Raw genomic sequence first — 22,369 nt, 5'->3', positions numbered from 1 at the left:
ATTTGGGCATAACGTGCCGCAATATTTGGGCATAACGTGCCGCAATACTTGGGCATAACGTGCCGCAACATTTGGGCATAACGTGCCGCAATATTTGGGCATAACGTGCCGCAATATTTGGGCATAACGTGCCGCAATATTTGGGCATAACGTGCCGCAATACTTGGGCATAACGTGCCGCAACATTTGGGCATAACGTGCCGCAATATTTGGGCATAACGTGCCGCAATATTTGGGCATAACGTGTCGCAATACTTGGGCATAACGTGTCGCAATACTTGGGCATAAAGTGCCGCAATATTTGGGCATAACGTGTCGCAATATTTGGGCATAACGTGTCGCAATATTTGGGCATAACGTGTCGCAATACTTGGGCATAACGTGTCGCAATACTTGGGCATAAAGTGCCGCAATATTTGGGCATAACGTGTCGCAATATTTGGGCATAACGTGTCGCAATATTTGGGCATAACGTGTCGCAATACTTGGGCATAACGTGTCGCAATACTTGGGCATAACGTGCCCCAATACTTGGGCATAAAGTGCCGCAATATTTGGGCATAACTTGCCGCAATATTTGGGCATAACGTGCCGCAATACTTGGGCATAAAGTGCCGCAATACTTGGGCATAACGTGTCGCAATACTTGGGCATAAAGTGCCGCAATATTTGGGCATAATGTGCAGCAATATTTGGGCAAAAGACAGAAAAACACCCTGCACCCAACACACACTCACTTTGTATGAACCAAAAATTTTTGGTTTTACTCACTCCTCTCACAACGTTTCCGAGAGCTGAACAGCAGCGAATCATCGACCCGGCAGCAGTAATAACAGAGAGCTAATAACGCCGAGTGCAAAATCCTGTACGCGGTCAACTAGCATACGAGGGGGCGGAGCCGGTTAATTAGCCCATCGGGTTAAGTGCAGGCCGCAACGGGCTTCGAGCAAAACTCCAGCCGTGTCACCGCTTCTCCAAACATGGCCAAGAGGAAACCTTCCATTAGCAATATTAATCTGAGCTTAGTTTTCAATTAACTTCCTTCCATTAAATGGATGGCCGGGACAATAGGGATGATAAAACACGGCCGAGGGACAGACGAGCGCCCGAGATGAACATTAGCGTGGGCGGGGTCAGAGCCGGGCCGGCCATAAATCTGGCCTCTCAATTTGGGAAATGCGTCCGTGCTGGTTTGAGCACTTCGTCTGGGTTGATGGGATTTCTCTGTCAGAGATGCTGAAGGTACGAGTCCGGTTGTCCAGCGTGAGCGATCACGGTAAACACGGAGCTCGTTCCCTGAGCGGACGGCACACGGCGGCTCGGCGCGCTTCATTAACCCGCGACTGTGCTAATTACAGCATGAAACGGCTCGTCAGGGCCGAACGTGTTAGCGCAGTCATCGCCGCGTGTACGACGACGGCGTTCGCGGATAATGATTGACCCGGCCGGCTGAGTCATTATTAAGCTAATTGAGGTGTTAAGTACATATAATGGACCGATGGGAGCGAAGATCGCCGCCGCTCGGGAGGAAACGTGCAGGAAAACAGTCGCGGTGTTCAACCGGCGACCACTAAGTGCTAGAACAGCTGCTTCAGGGGTCTGAATAGACTCTCTGATAGGGACGGTTTGGTTATTAAACAAACGAATGGACAAACGGATCCAATTACTCATCCAGCTGAGACGTTAAGCGACTGGACAAGAGAATCAGATCCTTGACCCTCAACTGCAAGAAGAACACCTTGATTTGTCATATATACATACATACAGATGTTCAGTACAGTTAAATTCTTTCTTCGCATATCCCAGCTTGTTTGGAAGCTGGGGTCAGGGCGCAGGGTCAGCCATCGTACGGCGCCCCTGGAGCAGACAGGGTTAAGGGCCTTGCTCGAGGACCCAACAGTGGCTGCATAGCAGAGCCTGGATTTGAACCGCCAATCTTCCAGTTGATAGCCCAAAGCTCTACACACTAGGCCACCACTGTCCCAAGAAGTCGCTTTGGATAAATGAAACTCAGCTAAACATTTTGGACGCATTTTAGGTCACCCTACACGCCCGAGAAGAGGGCGTGTCTAAATCCATAGATCCATTAAAATGCTCCTAGTGAGGCGCCTTAATTCTGAGTGATTATCCGACTGAATAACGAGGGAGCGTCAATCACGGGCAATCCCAGCATTCAGTGCGGCACGACTTTTCTCACCAAAAAAAATGACAAACGTGGCGGACGAATGAAACGCGAAGCAACTAACGGAGTTCTTAGTAAATCTAATGTAAATAAATCCTCATTGATGTTCAATCTGTATAAAGGTGTAATTATACGAGTGTCGTTTATTTGTAAACTGGGGCGTCAGGGACAGTTTAAGCGTTTTCGGTACACGGAGGGAGACGTTAGCCGGCGTGCTAGCGTCGGTTTGAACGGCCTGACGCTAACTGTGTTAGCTTAGTAAACGAACAGTAGTGCGTCTGAATAATCTGCCTTATGAGTTCCATGTCTTATTAGAATCCTCTCTACTGAGGCAGCTGATCAGGTAGGTAGTAGGCAGTAGGCAGCTCACTAGGTTGGCGCAGTGTCCTACGATGCTAGCCAACCACCGCTGAGAACCCGGTTCGAATCTTAGCAGTGCTATCGGCCAGCAGGGTGTCTACACAGACATGATTATTTCTATCTAATTTCCTTCGGGATCAATAAAGTATCTGTCTGTCTGTCTGTCTGTCTGTCTGTCTGTCTGTCTGTCTGTCTATCTATCTATCTACAGTATCTGTCTGTCTGTCTGTCTGTCTGTCTGTCTATCTATCTATCTATCTATCTATCTATCTATCTATCTATCTATCTATCTATCTATCTACAGTATCTATCTGTCTGTCTGTCTGTCTATCTATCTATCTATCTATCTATCTATCTATCTATCTATCTATCTATCTATCTATCTATCTATCTATCTATCTATCTATCTACAGTATCTATCTATCTATCTATCTATCTATCTATCTATCTATCTATCTATCTATCTATCTACAGTATCTATCTGTCTGTCTATCTATCTATCTATCTATCTATCTATCTATCTATCTATCTATCTATCTATCTATCTACAGTATCTATCTATCTATCTATCTATCTATCTATCTATCTATCTATCTATCTATCTACAGTATCTATCTATCTATCTATCTATCTATCTATCTATCTATCTATCTATCTATCTATCTATCTATCTATCTATCTACAGTATCTATCTATCTATCTATCTATCTATCTGTCTATCTATCTATCTATCTACAGTATCTATCTATCTATCTATCTATCTATCTATCTATCTATCTATCTGTCTATCTGTCTATCTATCTATCTATCTATCTATCTATCTATCTATCTATCTATCTATCTATCTATCTATCTACAGTATCTATCTATCTATCTACAGTATCTATCTATCTATCTATCTATCTATCTATCTATCTATCTATCTATCTATCTATCTATCTATCTACAGTATCTATCTATCTATCTATCTATCTGTCTATCTATCTGTCTATCTATCTATCTATCTATCTATCTATCTATCTATCTATCTATCTATCTATCTATCTATCTACAGTATCTATCTATCTCTCTCTCTCTCTCTCTCTCTCTCTCTCTCTCTCTCTCTCTATCTATCTATCTATCTATCTATCTATCATCTATCTATCTATCTATCTACAGTATCTATCTATCTATCTATCATCTATCTATCTATCTATCTATCTATCTATCTATCTATCTATCTATCTATCTATCTATCTATCTATCTATCTATCTATCTATCTACAGTATCTATCTATCTATCTATCTGTCTATCTATCTATCTATCTGTCTATCTATCTATCTATCTATCTATCTATCTATCTATCTATCTATCTATCTATCTATCTACAGTATCTACAGTATCTATCTATCTATCTATCTATCTATCTATCTATCTATCTATCTATCTACAGTATCTATCTATCTATCTATCTATCTATCTCTCTCTCTCTCTCTCTCTCTCTCTCTCTCTCTCTCTCTCTCTCTCTCTCTCTCTCTCTATCTATCTATCTATCTATCTACAGTATCTATCTATCTATCTATCTATCTATCTATCTATCTATCTATCTATCTATCTATCTATCTACAGTATCTATCTATCTATCTACAGTATCTATCTATCTATCTATCTATCTATCTATCTATCTGTCTATCTATCTGTCTATCTGTCTATCTGTCTATCTATCTATCTATCTATCTATCTATCTATCTATCTATCTATCTATCTACAGTATCTATCTATCTATCTATCTATCTGTCTATCTATCTATCTATCTACAGTATCTATCTATCTATCTATCTATCTATCTATCTGTCTATCTGTCTATCTATCTATCTATCTATCTATCTATCTATCTATCTATCTATCTACAGTATCTATCTATCTATCTATCTATCTATCCAGCTATCTATCTATCTACAGTATCTATCTATCTATCTATCTATCTATCTATCTATCTATCTATCTATCTATCTATCTATCTATCTATCTATCTATCTATCTATCTATCTATCTATCTATCTATCTATCTATCTATCTATCTATCTATCTATCTATTATGTCTGGGGAGAAGGGGACGAAGCCCTGCGAAGGATTGGCGCCCTGTTTACGGTATTCCCATCCTATAGAACAGTGTTACACGGGGTCTGTCTAAAAACCTACACAGACGCATTTCCCATCATCCTACACTCCTGAGAAGAGGGAGCGTCAATCACAGGCAATCCCAGCATTCAGTGCGGCACGACTTTTCTCACAAAAAACTACAAACATGACAAACAAAGTCAGAGCAACCAACGGAGTTCTTTTCAAATGTAAATAAATTCCCATCGATGTTTAATTTGTATTTGTTTCATTTTAATTTGTTCGGTTTGAATAGCCTGAAGCTAACTGTGTTAGATTAGTAAACTAAAACGGATCTCTGCCGTACTGAAGCAGCTGATTAGGTAGGCAGCAGGCAGCAGGCAGCAAGGCAGCCGGGTGTCTACACAGACATGATCGTTGGCGCCCTGTCCACTGTATTTCTGTCTTATAGAACAGTGGTACACGGTGACTCTGGGCTAGTGATAGCTAGGTGGTTTAGGTACTGCACTAGTAATCGGAAGGTTGCCGGTTCAAGCCCCACCACCATCATGTTACCACTGTTTGGGCCCCTGATGCCGCAAATGTATTACACAAATACACAAAGGAAGATCAGAATCAGAAAGTATCAGCTATAAAACACTATTATTCCTAATTAAGACTAATTTATTAAACATTTTGGATCGATCTCCCAATAAAACAGACCCCAGACTTGTGATGATCTAGGACCCAGAACGAGTCCCGACACATCAGGATCCCGTTTTTACCTTGAACAGCTGGACCCAGCGCTTCTGCTGGTTCTGGATCCGCTGCTGTATCTGGCTGCTGGTTTTGACTCCGACGCTGCGGAACGCCGCCGCGTACTCCTCGCTGTAGCCGCTCTTGGTTTCGGGATGCGCCAGCTTGATGATGCCCAGGCAGGCGTCGCGCAGACATCGGGACAGGCTCACCAGCTCCGTGAGGGAGAAGGGCATCATGGTGGGCTGGGTGTGGCCTGCAAACGACAACGGAAAAAGCAACTCGTGTAGAGGCACCACTTCCCACCAGGTATCAGAGCCTTAGGACTACTTCAGTATCAGTGTAGCGTGGTATATAGGCATTGATAATGTGGACATTTAACAAGCTGATTTCCAAGCTGGGTCACTTATTAAAACTCAAGGAAGACAAGCATCGAGGCTCTTCTCCGTACCAGCACCCAGGTAACGAAATAAGCATCACCTGTCTGTTCCACCAGCTTTTTCAAGCCCCGACTAGAGAGCCAGTGCTTTACTAACAGTAAATCTAACCATGTCCTTTCTTTATATATATATACACAGTCGAATCCGGTTAATCGGACCAGCCGCTTATTCGGACCGAATCCTAAAGTACCGAAACAAATCCTATTACGTACGTGTGATGTTATTCGCTTATTTGGACCAAAATTCCGTTTCATCGGACCAAAGAACGTGAGAGCGAATAAGAAAAAGAAGCCACAAGTCTCCACTTAGAGCGGATGCAACGCGGGTCAGCGAGATATGGGAGGATTCCTGGGCTCCCCGGGAGAATTTATGCTTTCATCAAAGGTCAGGAAATCCGAAAAGTTGTGTTGACGAGAGCGAAACCAGCGGGAGGTGAACACGCCCACCACTTTCTTTCCCACAACGAAGCACGAAGCGTGGTTATTGGATCCATCTGCATCTTTAGTAAGATCGTGTAGATCGTTTCGAAAAACTTGTTTGCAAATTTATTTTTCAATGAGCAAAGTTCGTAAGCGACAGTAGTTCTTGTTTGTACGTTCGCTATACGTGTACAGTATATCGCACAATAAAGGTTTAATAAACATTTAATATGTTACATAAATTTTAGCACGTCCCGCCTTGTAACATAGGGCGTGTTCGTGTCATCGGACCAGCCGGTTATTAGGACCAAAACGATCGCGTCCCGATGTGGTCCGATTAACCGGATTCGACTGTATATATATTAGGGCTGTCGTTAATCGTGTTAATTAACGCGATTAACGCATTAAAATTGTAATCGCGATTAAAAAAATTCATTGAAACTATTTTTATTGGGCTGTTCGTGCCCTGTAAATATGTGTCTCTGTGATGATTTGCGTTCCTTAAAAGTGCATGAAGCAGAACGCTTCCGGAGACTGCGTCATTTCTGATCTCTTCCCTACACACTCGCTCCCTATGCCCCTATAGTACACTTAACATTCTTAAAGGGCCAGACAACATATTTGTAATTCGCATTACATGACAGGTGAGACGTTAGAAAACTACAGTACATTCGTTTTCTTAGAATAACCCCTTTTTTAAGGAAAAATAATACTTTGTGAATTAGGGAAGGAAAATTAGGGTGAGAAGAGCAGGAAACACTACGCAGCGTAACATCAGTACTTTTTGCTCCGCCTTCTTAACACTTGTGCTTGATTTACACTGAATATATAAAGCAAATATACACGTCAGCGCTTGTGTGTTTATTTCCGGTCGAACTGATAAAAAATGTTGATTTCGGAAAATTAAAATACGAGTCGTTTTACTTTCTAAAAATAATTTAGATTGAATAATTTTATCATAATTTTACGAATGTTTTTATTGGTAAACATGTTCTTGCAATAAAAAATGTGCATAACTGTTCGAATTTCGCTTAGGTATTAGTTTGCGATTAAATGCGATTAATCGCGATTAATCTGGTTCTTTAATCTCGATTCCAGCAGCTCCAATTACCCAACTGCATTACGCTTCCTCTCTACATCCTCTCTCTACCCTGGGTGAGGATAGCAAGACTGACACACCCCCTCCGACACGTGTGCAGTACCGACTGCATCTCTTCACACGCACGAAGAGAGTTCATATGCGTATCAGCTTCGTGTACGGAGAGACACACCCACACGACGCATTATTCCTTGACTCTGTGCAGCGCCATCATTCAGCCAGCAGAGATCGTAACTGCATCGGTCATGAGGTCCCTATCTGGCTCCCATCCTGTATGTACAACAGCCAATCGTTGCTCATGTAGGCACCCAGCCTGGCGAATGGCAGAGCAGAGTTTCGAACCAACAAGTTTGAGATGTCGGCTCTGGAGCGCTAGAGCGTTTGACCGCTGCGCCGCCCGAGCAGCCACTCAATGGAGTAATTGGAGTAATCGGTCATGTCTGAGAGACTGAGAGGCGCTTATAGTCAGGATTTAGCTCCATCTGATTTCCACCTTTTCGGATGCTTGGTGCTTGGTGCTATTGGCCAACTGGGCTTCTACACAGACAGGGGTCACAGTGGATCAGTGTGGGGGTGTGTGGGTGTGGTTACCGTCCATGGATTCTCCGAAGAACTCGGTGTCGTGGATAGAGATGAGTGAATGGCCGAAGAGCGAGCTGAACAGGTAGAAGAGAGGAATGATCCTGTTCGAGTCCTCAGCAGACATGGGAGAACCTCGAGACATCAGCTGGAGGAGCGGCACCAGAGAGCTGTAACACACACACACGTACATACACGTACATACACACACACACACACACACACACACACAAACACATGTATACACACACACACACACACATGTACACACACACACACGTACATACACACACACACACACACACACACATACACATACACACACACACACATGTACACACACACACACACAAACATGTACATACACACGTACATACACACACACACACACACACGTACATACACACGTACATACACACGTACATACACACAAACACATGTATACACACGTACACACACACACACACACACACACGTACACACACACACACACACACACACACATGTATACACACACACACACACACATGTACACACACACACACACATGTATACACACGTACACACACACACACACACACGTACACACACACACACACACGTATACACACACACACACACACACATGTACATACACACAAACACATGTATACACACGTACACACACACACACACACACGTACACACACACACACACACACACACATGTATACACACACACACACATGTATACACACACACACACATGTATACACACACACACACACACACACACACACACACATGTACACACACACACACACACACACACACACAAACATGTACACACACACACACACACACATGTACACACACACACACACATGTACACACACACACACACACGTACATACACACACACACACACACACACACACGTACACACACACACGTACATACACACACACACACACACACACACACACACACACACACGTATACACACACACACACACACATGTACACACAAACAAACGCACACACACACACATACACACACAAACAAACGCACACACACACACATACACACACAAACAAACGCACACACACACAAGCAAATTAAATGCACATGCGCACAGAAAAATGAATTGAAGTAATCACACTTTAGAGAACTGATGATGGGCTGTACTGTGTACTAATATTCACAAGCAACCAGCCCTGTGGTTGAGCTGAGATTCGAACTTAAAACCTCAGGACTGGTGGGCTAGCGTGTGTTACCGCTGCGCCCTGGCGTTACTAATCTAACTGCTATCGGAAGCCAGAGTGTAAGCGGCTCTCACCCTGTGATCATTTTGGTCCTCATGGACGTGATCAGGTGCCAGAGGTGCCTCAGGAAGCGGGCGTTGAAAGCCAAGCTGTACAGGAGCCTGTAGAGGACAAAAACACAGAGGACAGAATGAAGAATAAAGAATGAAGAGTTGAGCAGACGGCCTGGTTCAACCACAACAGTCCTGACTGAGTTTATAAACACTTTATGGCCAGAAGTATGTGGACACCTGACCGTGTTGTACATCACATTCCGAAACTAAACACTCTTTCGGGACTTTCTGCTACAGAATAATGTAGTGTGTCTGTGGGAATTTGCTCCTGTTTAACTGAGGAGTTAGTGCTGTAGAGTAGGCCTGGTTTGCGCCATTCTAATCCATCCCAAAGGTATGCAAAGCAGTTGAGCAAGCCCATGAAGTTCTTTCACAATCTTTACGGACCTCGCTTTATGCACAGGAGCGAAGGACCTTCCCCAAACTGTTGGCAAAACATTAAAAGCATTTCATTTACTTGTTAGCAGACGACCACAACGGGTTCGAGCCCCACTGCCACCAAGCCTAACCTGTTTGGACTGATTGTATTTGATTAGTCTTCACTGGAGATGTAATTATTAGGAAGCTGAAGCCTAATCGAGGCTCTTCCTGCCCACCGCGACCTCCAGGACGGGCAGCGCTGACCCCGAACCGCTAAACGACCCGACAGGTCGAGGTGGAAAAGCGAACGTCCCTCTGTTCAGCGGCGGGAGGAATTTAAGGAGGCGTTGAGCTTTATTAAGGCGTGCGTTAGCAGAGCAGCGACGTGTCGCGGGGGTCGTAAACCCGGAGCGTTTTCCCTGAGATAATTCAGCCGGACGTAACGACCCGCGCCGAGACAATGTCCCGAACCGTGCGGTGGCTCGGCGGGGGGGGACGTGACACCTAGGTGTGAGGAAACGAGCTCTGGATGCTTCTGTGTGCAGGGAAGAATAGGAGCGATGATAGAGCAGAACGGACCGAATGGCGAGTGTGTACACAAGCTAACAAAGCTAGTTCACACCTTCAGAACAGACTTCTAGTGTCGTGAAGCATTAGCTCTTACCGAGACTAACAAGGGTTCAGTGGTGGGAGGACCTGGACTGGTGGTCAGAAGGTTCCAAGTCGCCACTGTCGGGTCCCTGAACCAGGCCCTTAGCTCTAAATTGCTCGTTTTGGATGACAGCGATTAGAAAATGACAAAAATGTCAATGAAACTCAATGGGGCTTGGAATTTGAAGTCGTGTGGTGGTGGAAACTGGAGATGTCCGCAGTATAAAGGGATTTGTTTACACCCGAGCTCACGTTTAGAGGTTACGTTGACGTTATGATTAATTTTTAGGTTGCATCACACTCTGACAAACAGCAGAAGATGGGAAAGAAAGTAATATGTGAATTTTATTTCTTAAAAAAAAGGCAACGAAACAATGATCTAATCCGGCATTTTTTTTTTCTCTTTAATAACTAACCAAGTACAGCGGCGCTCGGACATAGCAGCAGTCAAATACGCAGCCCAGACCCGACCTCGAGAGCGGTCTACTTAAGGCTTCAGCGTACTTCATGCGGAGACGACGTTCGCCTGTGACGTAATCGCGGAGAGAGCGAACAACCGCGGACGTCGCGCAGAGGCTTCGCTCGCCTCGTCGCGCACACGGAAGCTGGGCGAACTCCGCGGACGACGTCACGCCGCGACAACGCCTGTGATTGGTCGGTAAAAAAGAGAGGCGTGTCATGAAAACAAACACGGATTTTGAGGAGCGTCTCAACTGTGATCATCGGCTGCGTCCGAAATCACGACTTTCATACCGAACAGTACGCAGTTACTAATCATTATTAAGCATTAAGCATTTATTAAGCAGTACACGAAAATTATCCGAATAATCAACTGCTTGGGCAGCATTTTTTGTGTATGCGAACACAGCACACTCGCGTACTAAAAGAGCTTACTTCTGTACCGGCCAAGCAGTGCGCACTACCTCTAATTTAACTATGCGATTTTGGACACAGCCATCGTTTTTCGGTAGTCACTACATTAGTTTCTTAGTTTTCTTCGAAGCTTGGTGTTTTGTAGAGAACCGGCTGCGTTTCCACCAGTTTTTGGGAACCAAGCCTGCGTCATCAACGGTGAGCGTTACATAAATAAAGTAAAGAGTAACATGATGGCGGAGCGTGTAGATTATCTGTGGGGATTTGTGCTGTTGTTACAGATGTCAGATATCAGCTGTCGGTGATAAGAAGACGTGACGTGTTTGTTGTTTTCTTCAGTTCACTGACGTGAGAAGCGTTTGGCCGATTTGCTCAGCACTCGGCTTGAGCGCTACGGTGAAACATCACTGAAGTTCCACGTCAAGAACATCCATCTGTGTGAGATAACCATCAAACCCAGTCTAAAAGCTCCACGTGTGTCTGTGTTTAACTGGATTAATGTGTGCTGGTTCTGCAGCTCGGGGTTCTGAATACACAAAAAGCTTCAACTAAATAAAACGTAACATTATTACAAGTACCACACAGAAACACTAAACTTCTCTCTGTTATTACTGGTTATAAGTGCTCTGTACTGGTTATATGTGCTCTGTACTGGTTATAAGAGCTCTGTACTGATTATAAGAGCTCTGTACTGGTTATATGTGCTCTGTACTGGTTATAAGTGCTCTGTACTGGTTATATGTGCTCTGTACTGATTATAAGAGCTCTGTACTGGTTATATGTGCTCTGTACTGGTTATAAGAGCTCTGTACTGGTTATAAGCGCTCTGTACTGGTTATATGTGCTCTGTACTGGTTGTAGGAGCTCTGTACTGGTTATACGTGCTCTGTACTGGTTACATGTGCTCTGTACTGGTTATAGGAGCTCTGTACTGGTTATAGGAGCTCTGTACTGGTTATAGGAGCTCTGTACTGGTTATATGTGCTCTGTACTGGTTATATGTGCTCTGTACTGGTTATAAGTGCTCTGTACTGGTTATAGGAGCTCTGAACTGGTTATATGTGCTCTGTGCTGGTTATAAGTGCTCTGTACTGGTTGTAAGAGCTCTGTACTGGTTATAAGTGTCTCTGTACTGGTTGTAAGAGCTCTGTACTGGTTATAAGTGTCTCTGTACTGGTTATAAGTGTCTCTGTACTGGTTGTAAGAGCTCTGTACTGGTTATAAGTGTCTCTGTACTGGTTGTAAGAGCTCTGTACTGGTTATAAGTGTCTCTGTACTGGTTGTAAGAGCTCTGTACTGGTTATAAGTGTCTCTGTACTGGTTATAAGTGCTCTGTACTGGTTGTAAGAGCTCTGTACTGGTTATAAGTGTCTCTGTACTGGTTGTAAGAGCTCTGTACTGGTTATAAGTGTCTCTGTACTGGTTATAAGTGCTCTGTACTGGTTGTAAGAGCTCTGTACTGGTTATAAGTGTCTCTGTACTGGTTGTAAGAGCTCTGTACTGGTTATAAGTGTCTCTGTACTGGTTATAAGTGTCTCTGTACTGGTTGTAAGAGCTCTGTACTGGTTATAAGTGTCTCTGTACTGGTTATAAGTGTCTCTGTACTGGTTGTAAGAGCTCTGTACTGCCCAAATTCATTAGTCATTGTTTTAGTACATTCAGCCACGTTACGCTTTATTTTTCATGTTAAGCGTTGTTCGCTTTTTCGAGCGGATTCAGAACCCCGAGCTGCATAATCACCACACGTGAAGTAAATCCAGTTAAACACAGATACATGTGGAGCAAAATGCTATTCACATGATGAACTAAATCCCCACAGATAATCTACACGCTCCACCACCATGTTACTGCTCTTTACTTTCATTATGTAACGCCCACCGTTGATGATGCAGGTTGGTTCTCAAAAACATGTGGAAACGCAGCCGGTTCTCTACAAAACACCAAGGTTCTAAGAAACCCGAACAGAACCGGTTCAAGAACCAGAGTTCTTTTGGTGGAAAAGCGCTAATACTGGACACGTCAGAGGGGACTGTGGTGATCCGGTTGTCCATGATAATTGGGGGGTGAAGAAGCTTCCTCAACTGGAACGCCCATATGAAAGACGTTTGTGGTTTTCTAAGTTATAAAGACGCTACAGAATGATGGACAATGTCACGAAAGCTCAATCGTCTTGAGGGCTTCTTCACTTCCATACTGTACCCTACAGATGAAGTAAAAGAACAGAGGACGTCGGGCGCTGAAGTGCTACTCGGAGCAGCTCGTGCGTTTCTCACGGCAGCTGGTGTTAAAGGAGGAGGAAGAGGAGGAGGAGGAGGAGGAGGATCTTTATGGAACACCAGCGTGATTGAAATGAGACACAAAAGCTCTAAAGAGCTGAGTGACACCGCTGATTTATAACCTGCCAGCACAAAAACTCCACTTCAATTACCAAATGAAGCACTGAACCCCCCCTCAACACCCCAAACACACACACACACACACACACACACACACACACAGTGGTCAACACAGTAAAAATGACCTTGATGAAGCTAAAGCAAGCACGGTGCTCTTCGGTTCGCACATTTTTACTGAGCTTATGATGGATAACATGTGACTGGATGGAACTGGATATCCGACAAGCTTATGGTTAGGTGTCCACATACTTTTGGCTATGCTATTACACTACTACCTCCATATACCAAGCCGGATGCAGGATTATGAACTTAATGCTGGTAACAATCTGGTGCTTTTCTTCTTTAGCACAGAGAACACAAGGCCACTATTACCATAAATAACTGGACAGGTTGGATTTTATCCAGAGGGACTAACAGTACTGTGACAGTATACAGTCTAAGCAATTGAGAGTTAAGGGCCTCGCTCAAGGGCCCAACAGTGGCAACCTGGCAGAGGTAGGGCTTGAACCAGCTACCTTTCGATTGCTAGTCCAGTACCTTAACCACTGGGCTACAACTGCCCAACACACCTTGGTTACATTTAAAACAGAACAGGTAGTTACTGGTTACACAAGATTCATCAGTTCAAGTTTGAGGAAACCCACGCGGACACGGGGAGAACATGCAAACTCCACACAGAAAGGACCAGGACCGTTCCACCTGGGAATCGAACCCAGGACCTTCTTGCTGTGAGGCCACAGTGCTACCCACCGAGCCACCCCTTTATTAATAATTAGTCATTAATAATTCTTTCTGTGTGGAGTTTGCATGTTCTCCCCGTGTCAGCCATAACATTAAAACCACCTCCTTGTTTCTACACTCACTGTCCATTTTATCAGCTCCACTTACCATATAGAAGCACTTTGTAGTTCTACAATTACTGACTGTAGTCCATCTGTTTCTCTACATGCTTTGTTACCCCCTTTCATGCTGTTCTTCAATGGTCAGGACCCCCACTGCTAGAGGTTTTAAACACCGTGTCCACTCACTGTCCACTCTATTAGACACGCCTACCTAGTCGGTCCACCTTGTAGATGTAAAGTCGGAGACGATCGCTCATCTATTGCTGCTGTTTGAGTCGGTCATCTTCTAGACCTTCATCAGTGGTCACAGGACGCTGCCCACGGGGGCGCTGTTGGCTGGATGTTTTTGCTTGGTGGACTATTCTCAGTCCAGCAGTGACAGTGAGGTGTTTAAAAACTCCAGCAGCGCTGCTGTGTCTGATCCACTCATACCAGCACAACACACACTAACACACCACCACCATGTCAGTGTCACTGCAGTGCTGAGAATCATCCACCACCTAAATAATACCTGCTCTGTGGTGGTCCTGACCATTGAAGAACAGGGTGAAAGCAGGTTAAAAAGCATGTAGAGAAACAGATGGACTACAGTCAGTAATTGTAGAACTACAAAGTGCTTCTATATGGTAAGTGGAGCTGATAAAAAGTAGAAATAAGGAGGTGGTTTTAATGTTATGGCTGATCGGTGTGTGTGTGTGTGTCTGCCCTGCGATGGACTGGCGCCCTGTCCAGGGTGTTACTGTGTGCCTTGCGCCCATTGATAAGCTGGGACAGACTCCAGCACCCCCCCTTCCCAGACCCTTGATTGGATAAGCGGCTAAGAAAGTGAGTGAGTGATAACACTGGTGTTTTGATGTTAATACCCACAATTCAGTCATATCCAATTCCCTATTTCAACTCCTCGGCTGCTGCCGCGCTGACCGAAGTGAGTCGCATACCAGAACCCGGGCCTTTTGGGCTCTATGGGTTCACATACGGAGAGTCACGCTACGCCCTATATGCTCCACCTGCCGGGACCTGGACCAGACAGCAGAGGATCAATTTTTCTCTCTATGTGTTTTACTGTCTTAATGTCTCAGCCAATCAGCTTAGTGTTTCTCTACCCATTTATCTACTGATTTTTGTTCATATAAGATTAAATAATTCGTACCTGGCAACCGTACTAAGTGAAGACTGGGGTATGCCGTGTTAGTATACCCAGAATTTCAAGAGCTTCCACACATACAGCTGTAGCCTAGTGGTTAAGGTACTGCACTAGTAATCAGAAAGTTGCCAGGTTGCTGCTGCTGGGCCCTTGAGCGAGGCCCTTAACCCTCAATTGCTCAGACTGCACGGTAAGTCACTTGGGATAAAGGCGTCTGCTAAATGCGGAAAATATGTGGCTCAAGTAAGTAGACGCCCCTTTCAACGTGTCTGAGCTCGAATCTTAAGATCATCGTCGGCCGCGTCGGATTTAAGGCCGGGCGCGGCTCGATCCAGCGGCAGGCGCTAACGGGAGCGCCGGGCTCCTCTTCGGCGCTCGTAAATCACGCGCGGCTGCAATTTGCTCCCCTTCGACTCTTATAAAGCTCCTCCGGCCACTCGCTCCGAAATGAATCTGTGCAGGAGAGCTAATCATTTTGTACAGATATCGCATAACGACACCGCGCTCGGGTGGGATTTACGGCCGGTGGCGCGTCCCGCGAGCTTCCAGGATAGGGCGAGTGAAACCGGCACGCTGGGAAACGGGTCGGGCGAAGGAAGGGTCCTGAAATCCTAAAACGGTTTAAAAATGGGGTAAAAGGGGGTAAAAGTTAGGCGCCTGGGAGAAGAATTCATCCCTCTAACCCTAATTTTTATAAACCCCATTATTTACTAGAGATGTGCCGATCGGGGTTTTTGGCACCGATTCCGATCTGCGATCTCCTTTCAGGGACATCGACCGATAGCCGATTGCGATCGGGGGGAGGGGGGGTTGGGGGGGTTTAGCAGTAAATAAAATAAATAAACTTAAAAAGAGCCTCACAGTGAAGATAAAACGGAGCAGCGCGCGCGTGTGTGTGTGTGTGTGTGTGTATGTGTGTGTTTGTGCCTTTAGAAGAGACGCTTTGTTCACAGTATCGCTATAAGTGATTCATTGATTCATGGGTCGATTCGTTTTCATGTGAAGCGTAAGTTTCTCTTCTCGGTTATCTCTCCGTGTTTACTGTTATTAATTAAATGTCGTGGTTTTAAATAAACACCAACTACTACAGAACATTCTGTGTGACTCTCTTACATTAAAAAGCTTCATTACACTGATATTACCACAGAGCGGTCACCGACCGTCAGACTCGTTCCGTCTAAGGAGCTAAAAGTTCAGCAGATGATCCTGAACTAATGAATTTGGTAATGAATAAACTTTTGCCTCTGATTGGCTCTGTAACGTTTTCTGTTCTCATCTACATCACAAGTAAGAACCGCTTACGATTGACCAAAGTGAACCAGGAGTTTATATAACGTGCTGATAGAATCCACTCAGATGTGACCGGGTTGAATTATCTTTTTAAAGTAAATATTACAATCAGCAGAATTACATCGTGTGTACGATGCACAACGTTAATGATGTTATTTTAGGTCATGAAGAGCTTTCACCGTGGTTTCTGTACGATGGTTGATGAATGGTGATGTGATGGTTGGCGTCTGGATCGATCCACTGAGCTGTTAACTTAACGTGATCTTTATATATCACACGATCGGATCGGCTACTTTTAGGAGATATCGGCCGATCGCCGATAGCATATTTTGATTAAAAATCGTCCGATACCGATTCATAGTCGATCGATCGTCCCATCTCTATTATTTACATTTACGTTTTCGGCATTTAGCAGACGCCTTTATCCAAAGCGACTTACAATTACAGTTACAGTTTGAGCAATTGAGGGTTAAGGGCCTTGCTCTGGGGCCCACCAGCATCAACCTGGCAGTGGTGGGGCTTGAACCAGTGACCTTCTGGTTACTAGTCCAGTACCTTAACCACTAGGCTTATTTGGGGCAACGGTTTGGGACACGACCCTTTTACATTCCAGCACTGTGCCACTATGCACACAGTGAGGTCCATAAAGACATGGTTTGACTGGCCCGGTGTGAAGGAACTGCACTACACAGGCACAAATTCCCAAAGTCACACTTCAAAACCTGGTGGAAAGCCTCTTAGAAAAAGCGTAGCAACAGGTGACCACATACTTTTGGCAAAAAGATAAAAAAAAGTGCTCGTCTCTGCACTAGAACTGGTAGCTTTGGATACGTCTCAATAGATTTAGGTCTCGTTGCTGATGTTAGGATCAGGATTTTGACTGGGCTGGGCGTTTTGGGTTTGTTTTTTTAGGGAGGGGTCATGTGTGTGTGGGGGGGGGGGGGGGGACAGACACATGAACCCCAAGCTGTCATCAATTCCAGATGTTTGATGCTGACTTCTGGCTGAGGAGAGCTACGTCTACTCCACACACCCCCTGAAACATGTTCCAACTGTACGCCCGTGTGTGTGTGTGTGTGTGTGTGTGCGCACTCGTTCCTGACCTGACTTTGGGCACCATCATGCGGTGTTGCACCATGAGCGTGTGGCAGATGGACGCCATCATGGTGAAGACGTCCTCGCTGGCCGAGTCCCTCCACACCAGAGCCAGCAGGGCGTTGGTCTGCTGCTTGGAGTCCAGTTTCTGTACGCACAGCTGAGTGATACACTGCACCGAGATTCTGCTCTCATCCTGAACACACAGACGCACAGACGGACGGACAGAAGGTGCTTAGAAAAAATGTGAAATCTGGAACTCGTAGGTCCTCATGACTGGTGCGACCGCGGCCCCTGCTGGTTGACTGACGGCGCCCTGCACAGGGCTGAGGAATGACGTCGAGGGGGGCGTGACCCTCCGTGCGCGGCGTCTCTCGGTGTGTGAACTCGGCTCGTGCGGGTGAAAAATACCGGCTGTACCGACTGCGTGCCGGAGGGGGCGCAAGTCAGTTGAGTGGCGTCCTCAGTCAGCGGCAAAGAATGAGAGTTTGAATCAAGGCTCTGCCATACAGCCATTGTTGGTCCCTTGAGCAAGGCCCTTAACCCTGTCTGCTCCAGGGCCGCCGTATAGTGGCTAAGCCTGCACTCTGACCCCAGCCTGTATATGTATAGTGACAAATAAAGGCATTCTTTTTTTATCCTCTTTTTTCAAGTGGGATCCCGGCGTCCGACAGACATACTCGGCCGTGTCTGTGGGTGGGGGGGTCGGACAGGGTTTCCCGCTCTCTGTCGCTCTTCACACCTGACTGTCCCCCGCCAGAGCAGGGTGGTGCACGGGGAATTGGAAACGACTAAGCACACAGAAAGGGGATTGAGACACTGTGACCTTCTTATTAAGTCACGATAGATGTTCTGTTGGTTTGTACCAGACTATATATTATTCATATCGTCTGGCATCGGTGAGTCTTGGCCGCCCAGCAACCTGTCGGCGTTTTGTGGTCCCTCCTCAGACACCACTTGCTGTTTGGAAGATACTTCAACCCATTCGTCTGTGTATAATAATCTGGTCCTAATCAAAGTCCCTCAGGTCTTCATTTATCACTAATGAAAACTACCCAACATCTAATACACCCCCCACACACACCAGAGTTGTGATTTAAGTGGCTCATCAGTGTATACTAACCCCACATTAGTGGTGTAGCGTGTACTAGGTTTACTACAGCACTAGTGTGTGAGGGTGTGTGTACCTGCAGAGGAGAAGGGCGTGCGGCGGGGTCGTCCTCGTCCTCCGAGTCACTGTTCACCTCCGTTCGGGTGTAGCTCTCGGTGACCGGGAGCAGTGGGAGCAGAGCCTGCAGAGAGCTCAGATACAACAGCAGGCCTTCCTCTGAGAGCGAACCTACACACACACACACACACACACAAATCTATTTATCCAGCTCTTGAAACCACCCCCAACCCACCAGCTCAGAGTACTAGTGAAGAGCACTAATATATTTGCAGCAGCAGATCGCTTCTTTTCACCTGCCAGGGGTGTGGTCTCATGTACTGCCATCCATGCTCAGGCCCGGAGGTAAGGAACCCAGCTTAGACCATCGCCCCTCCCCCTACAGGCAGGCAGCCGATCGTCTGCCTTTATAGGTGCCCGGTCGGTCGATAGCACAAGCTGCACCACCCGAGCACACCTATCAAAGCTCCGTATGCTCCGTGTGCACACTCTCTCACCTAGGCTGTTTTCTCCCAGCGTCAGGACGAAGTAGAAGAGCCACGGCGCGTGATTCTGGATCTTGGCTGAAGATGCCACCGTGGCCTGCAGAGACCAGAGGAAGTTGTGGAAAGGGAAGGCGAATTTTGGGTCGGCCAGCGCCGGCACGAAGAAGTGAAACATATGTTCGGTGAACGGAGGCGAGATGAACTCTTCCGTGAAGGCTGAGAACACCAACTGCCTGAGTGAGAGAGAGAGAGAGAGAGAGAGAGAGAGAGAGAGAGAGAGAGAGACATTTCTATGTATGCATTCCCACAATCTAGTCGTATCCAATTCCCTGATCGTATTTCCACCTCTATTGCTGCGGACCTCCACTCCTGACTCCTCACCACTGCCCACTAGGGGTGGGTAAAATCGATTTTAATCGATCTTTATTTGAACGATCCGATATCGATTCATATAAATGCGAGATCGATTTTTTAAATACGCCCCTTTTTACGGTGCACACGGAAATCTATTACTATTGTTACCGCCTTTAATTTCGCGTGACCAGCCACTGTTTTTTCATGCAACGAGATCTGACCTGCACATCAGTTTAGCATAGCTCAAGTTATGACCACTACACAACTTTTTGCACTGATTTTCGCTCGGCTCTGGATTCGGGAGGAACTCGGTGTTCGCTCTGCGATCAAAACTCGGCTCTCGATCGATGTGAGAAACAGCGAGGGGAAACACAGGGGAGAGGTTGGAAACAGGTGGTGGAGCGCAATATAGTTTCTATCAGAATACATCAGCACACGCGAGATCGTTCTCTACAAAACAAAATATTTATTAACCTCCAACTCACTACAGAACGATCCATGCTGCTCGTGTTGCCAAATCCACTCAGATTCATTTATTTCATCAGCGCACAAACTTTGATTGCTCGCTACTTGTTGTAGCTTGTACTTGTACTGTATAAGCTGTACAACAGCCAGGTGTATGTTTACATTACATTTACACTGTTGTAGCATGTCAGACAAATGAAAGAAAACAGTAACATTCATTTTTTATTATTATTTCATTTGTCTGACATGCTACAACATTGTAAATGTAATGTAAACATACACCTGGCTGTTGAATGTTACTGTTTTCTGTTTTGAATTAATTATTTATGTAAACAAAATACACAAATATTTTTAATAATAAACGTTCTTTGTACAATTATCACATTCGTTCTCTGAACATCTGTACATATGTAAACAAAACCTGTTAATGTAACTCAAATATGCCTAAATGTGTTGAATCTAAATTGAATCGAAAATCGAAGATCGAATCGAATCGGGACCTTGTGAATCGGAATCGAATCGATCCAGGAAATTTGTGGCGATACCCAGCCCTACTGCCCACCACATGGGCATCTGAATTTGTTCACTTTACACAATCATGGACAATTTAGTGTCTCCAAATAACCTCACTTGCACGTCTTTGGACTGTGGGAGGAAACCGGAGCACCCGGAGGAAACCCAAACAGACACAGGGAGAACAGGTAAACTCCACACAGAAAAGACCCGGACCGCCAACGTGGTGATGGAACCCAGGACCTTCTTGCTGTGAGGCGACAGTGCCACCCACTTAGCCACCGTTCTGCAAGGACGTCTGTACATACAGTATCTGCCAGGATCTATCTGTTTAACTATGTCACGCATCAACACGAGCGTACACGAGCTAGTATGCACAGTCGAAAGTGTGGCTTCACTTTTATAAAACAACACAACAAGGCTGATTTTTCTTATACAGATCATATACATCTTTAACACTAGATCTGTTATGTATAGTGAATTTGTTTATCTGGTTGCAAACAGCTAGGTTAGTTCCAGCATTTTGCCCCGCCGCTGCTCGGTCTGACCTTTTTTAGAGGTGACTTCAAGGAATTGATGAGCAGAATCATAATCAGAACTGCAGAAATACGAGCTATACCCGACCCTTGTTCAACCTAGTAACCAGCTGTCACATCTTTTGCAACAATTAACCACTTCCAATAAGCGGAAATTAGTTTTGCCATGACACACTTATGCGGACTGGAGGACTTTCGCAGATTAACTGCCCACTTATAATGTCCAGTGCACATTTTGTTTATATGCACTGATCAGCCATAACATTAAAACCACCTCCTTGTTTCTACACTCACTGTCCATTTTATCAGCTCCACTTACCATATAGAAGCACTTTGTAGTTCTACAATTACTGACTGCTTTCACCCTGTTCTACAATGGTCAGGACCCCCACAGAGCAGGTATTATTTAGGTGGTGGATGATTCTCAGCACTGCAGTGACACTGACATGGTGGTGGTGTGTTAGTGTGTGTTGTGCTGGTATGAGTGGATCAGACACAGCAGCGCTGCTGGAGTTTTTAAATACCGTGTCCACTCACTGTCCACTCTATTAGACACTCCTACCTAGTCGGTCCACCTTGTAGATGCAAAGTCAGAGACGATCGCTCATCTATTGCTGCTGTTTGAGTCGGTCATCTTCTAGACCTTCATCAGTGGTCACAGGACGCTGCCCACGGGGCGCTGTTGGCTGGATATTTTTGGTTGGTGGACGATTCTCAGTCCAGCAGTGACAGTGAGGTGTTTAAAAACTCCAGCAGCGCTGCTGGGTCTGATCCACTCATACCCGCACAACACACACTAACACACCACCACCATGTGTGTCACTGCAGCGCTGAGAATGATCCACCACCTAAATAATACTGACCATTGAAGAACAGCATGAAAGCGGGCTACCAAAGAAACAGATGGACTGCAGTCAGTAATTG

General features: G+C 45.3%; 1 protein-coding gene across 3 annotated transcripts in view; it reads right to left on the bottom strand.

The window, feature by feature from the left end:
* Positions 1 to 22,369, bottom strand: part of ube3c (ubiquitin protein ligase E3C) — an 88,210-nt gene that overhangs the window by 43,769 nt on the left and 22,072 nt on the right. For all 3 annotated transcript variants that reach the window (XM_062994491.1, XM_062994490.1, XM_062994489.1), the window contains 6 exons: positions 19,590 to 19,810; positions 19,112 to 19,263; positions 17,933 to 18,120; positions 9,235 to 9,321; positions 7,928 to 8,085; positions 5,408 to 5,634 (listed from right to left, as the gene is read on the bottom strand). In XM_062994491.1, coding sequence (XP_062850561.1) covers positions 5,408 to 5,634; positions 7,928 to 8,085; positions 9,235 to 9,321; positions 17,933 to 18,120; positions 19,112 to 19,263; positions 19,590 to 19,810 — 1,033 coding nt within the window. The remainder of the gene's footprint in view (positions 1 to 5,407; positions 5,635 to 7,927; positions 8,086 to 9,234; positions 9,322 to 17,932; positions 18,121 to 19,111; positions 19,264 to 19,589; positions 19,811 to 22,369) is intronic.

This window comes from Trichomycterus rosablanca, chromosome 4 (genome assembly GCF_030014385.1).
Source record: "Trichomycterus rosablanca isolate fTriRos1 chromosome 4, fTriRos1.hap1, whole genome shotgun sequence".
Taxonomy (NCBI): domain Eukaryota; kingdom Metazoa; phylum Chordata; class Actinopteri; order Siluriformes; family Trichomycteridae; genus Trichomycterus; species Trichomycterus rosablanca.
This window is presented reverse-complemented; position numbering and strand designations above follow the sequence as displayed.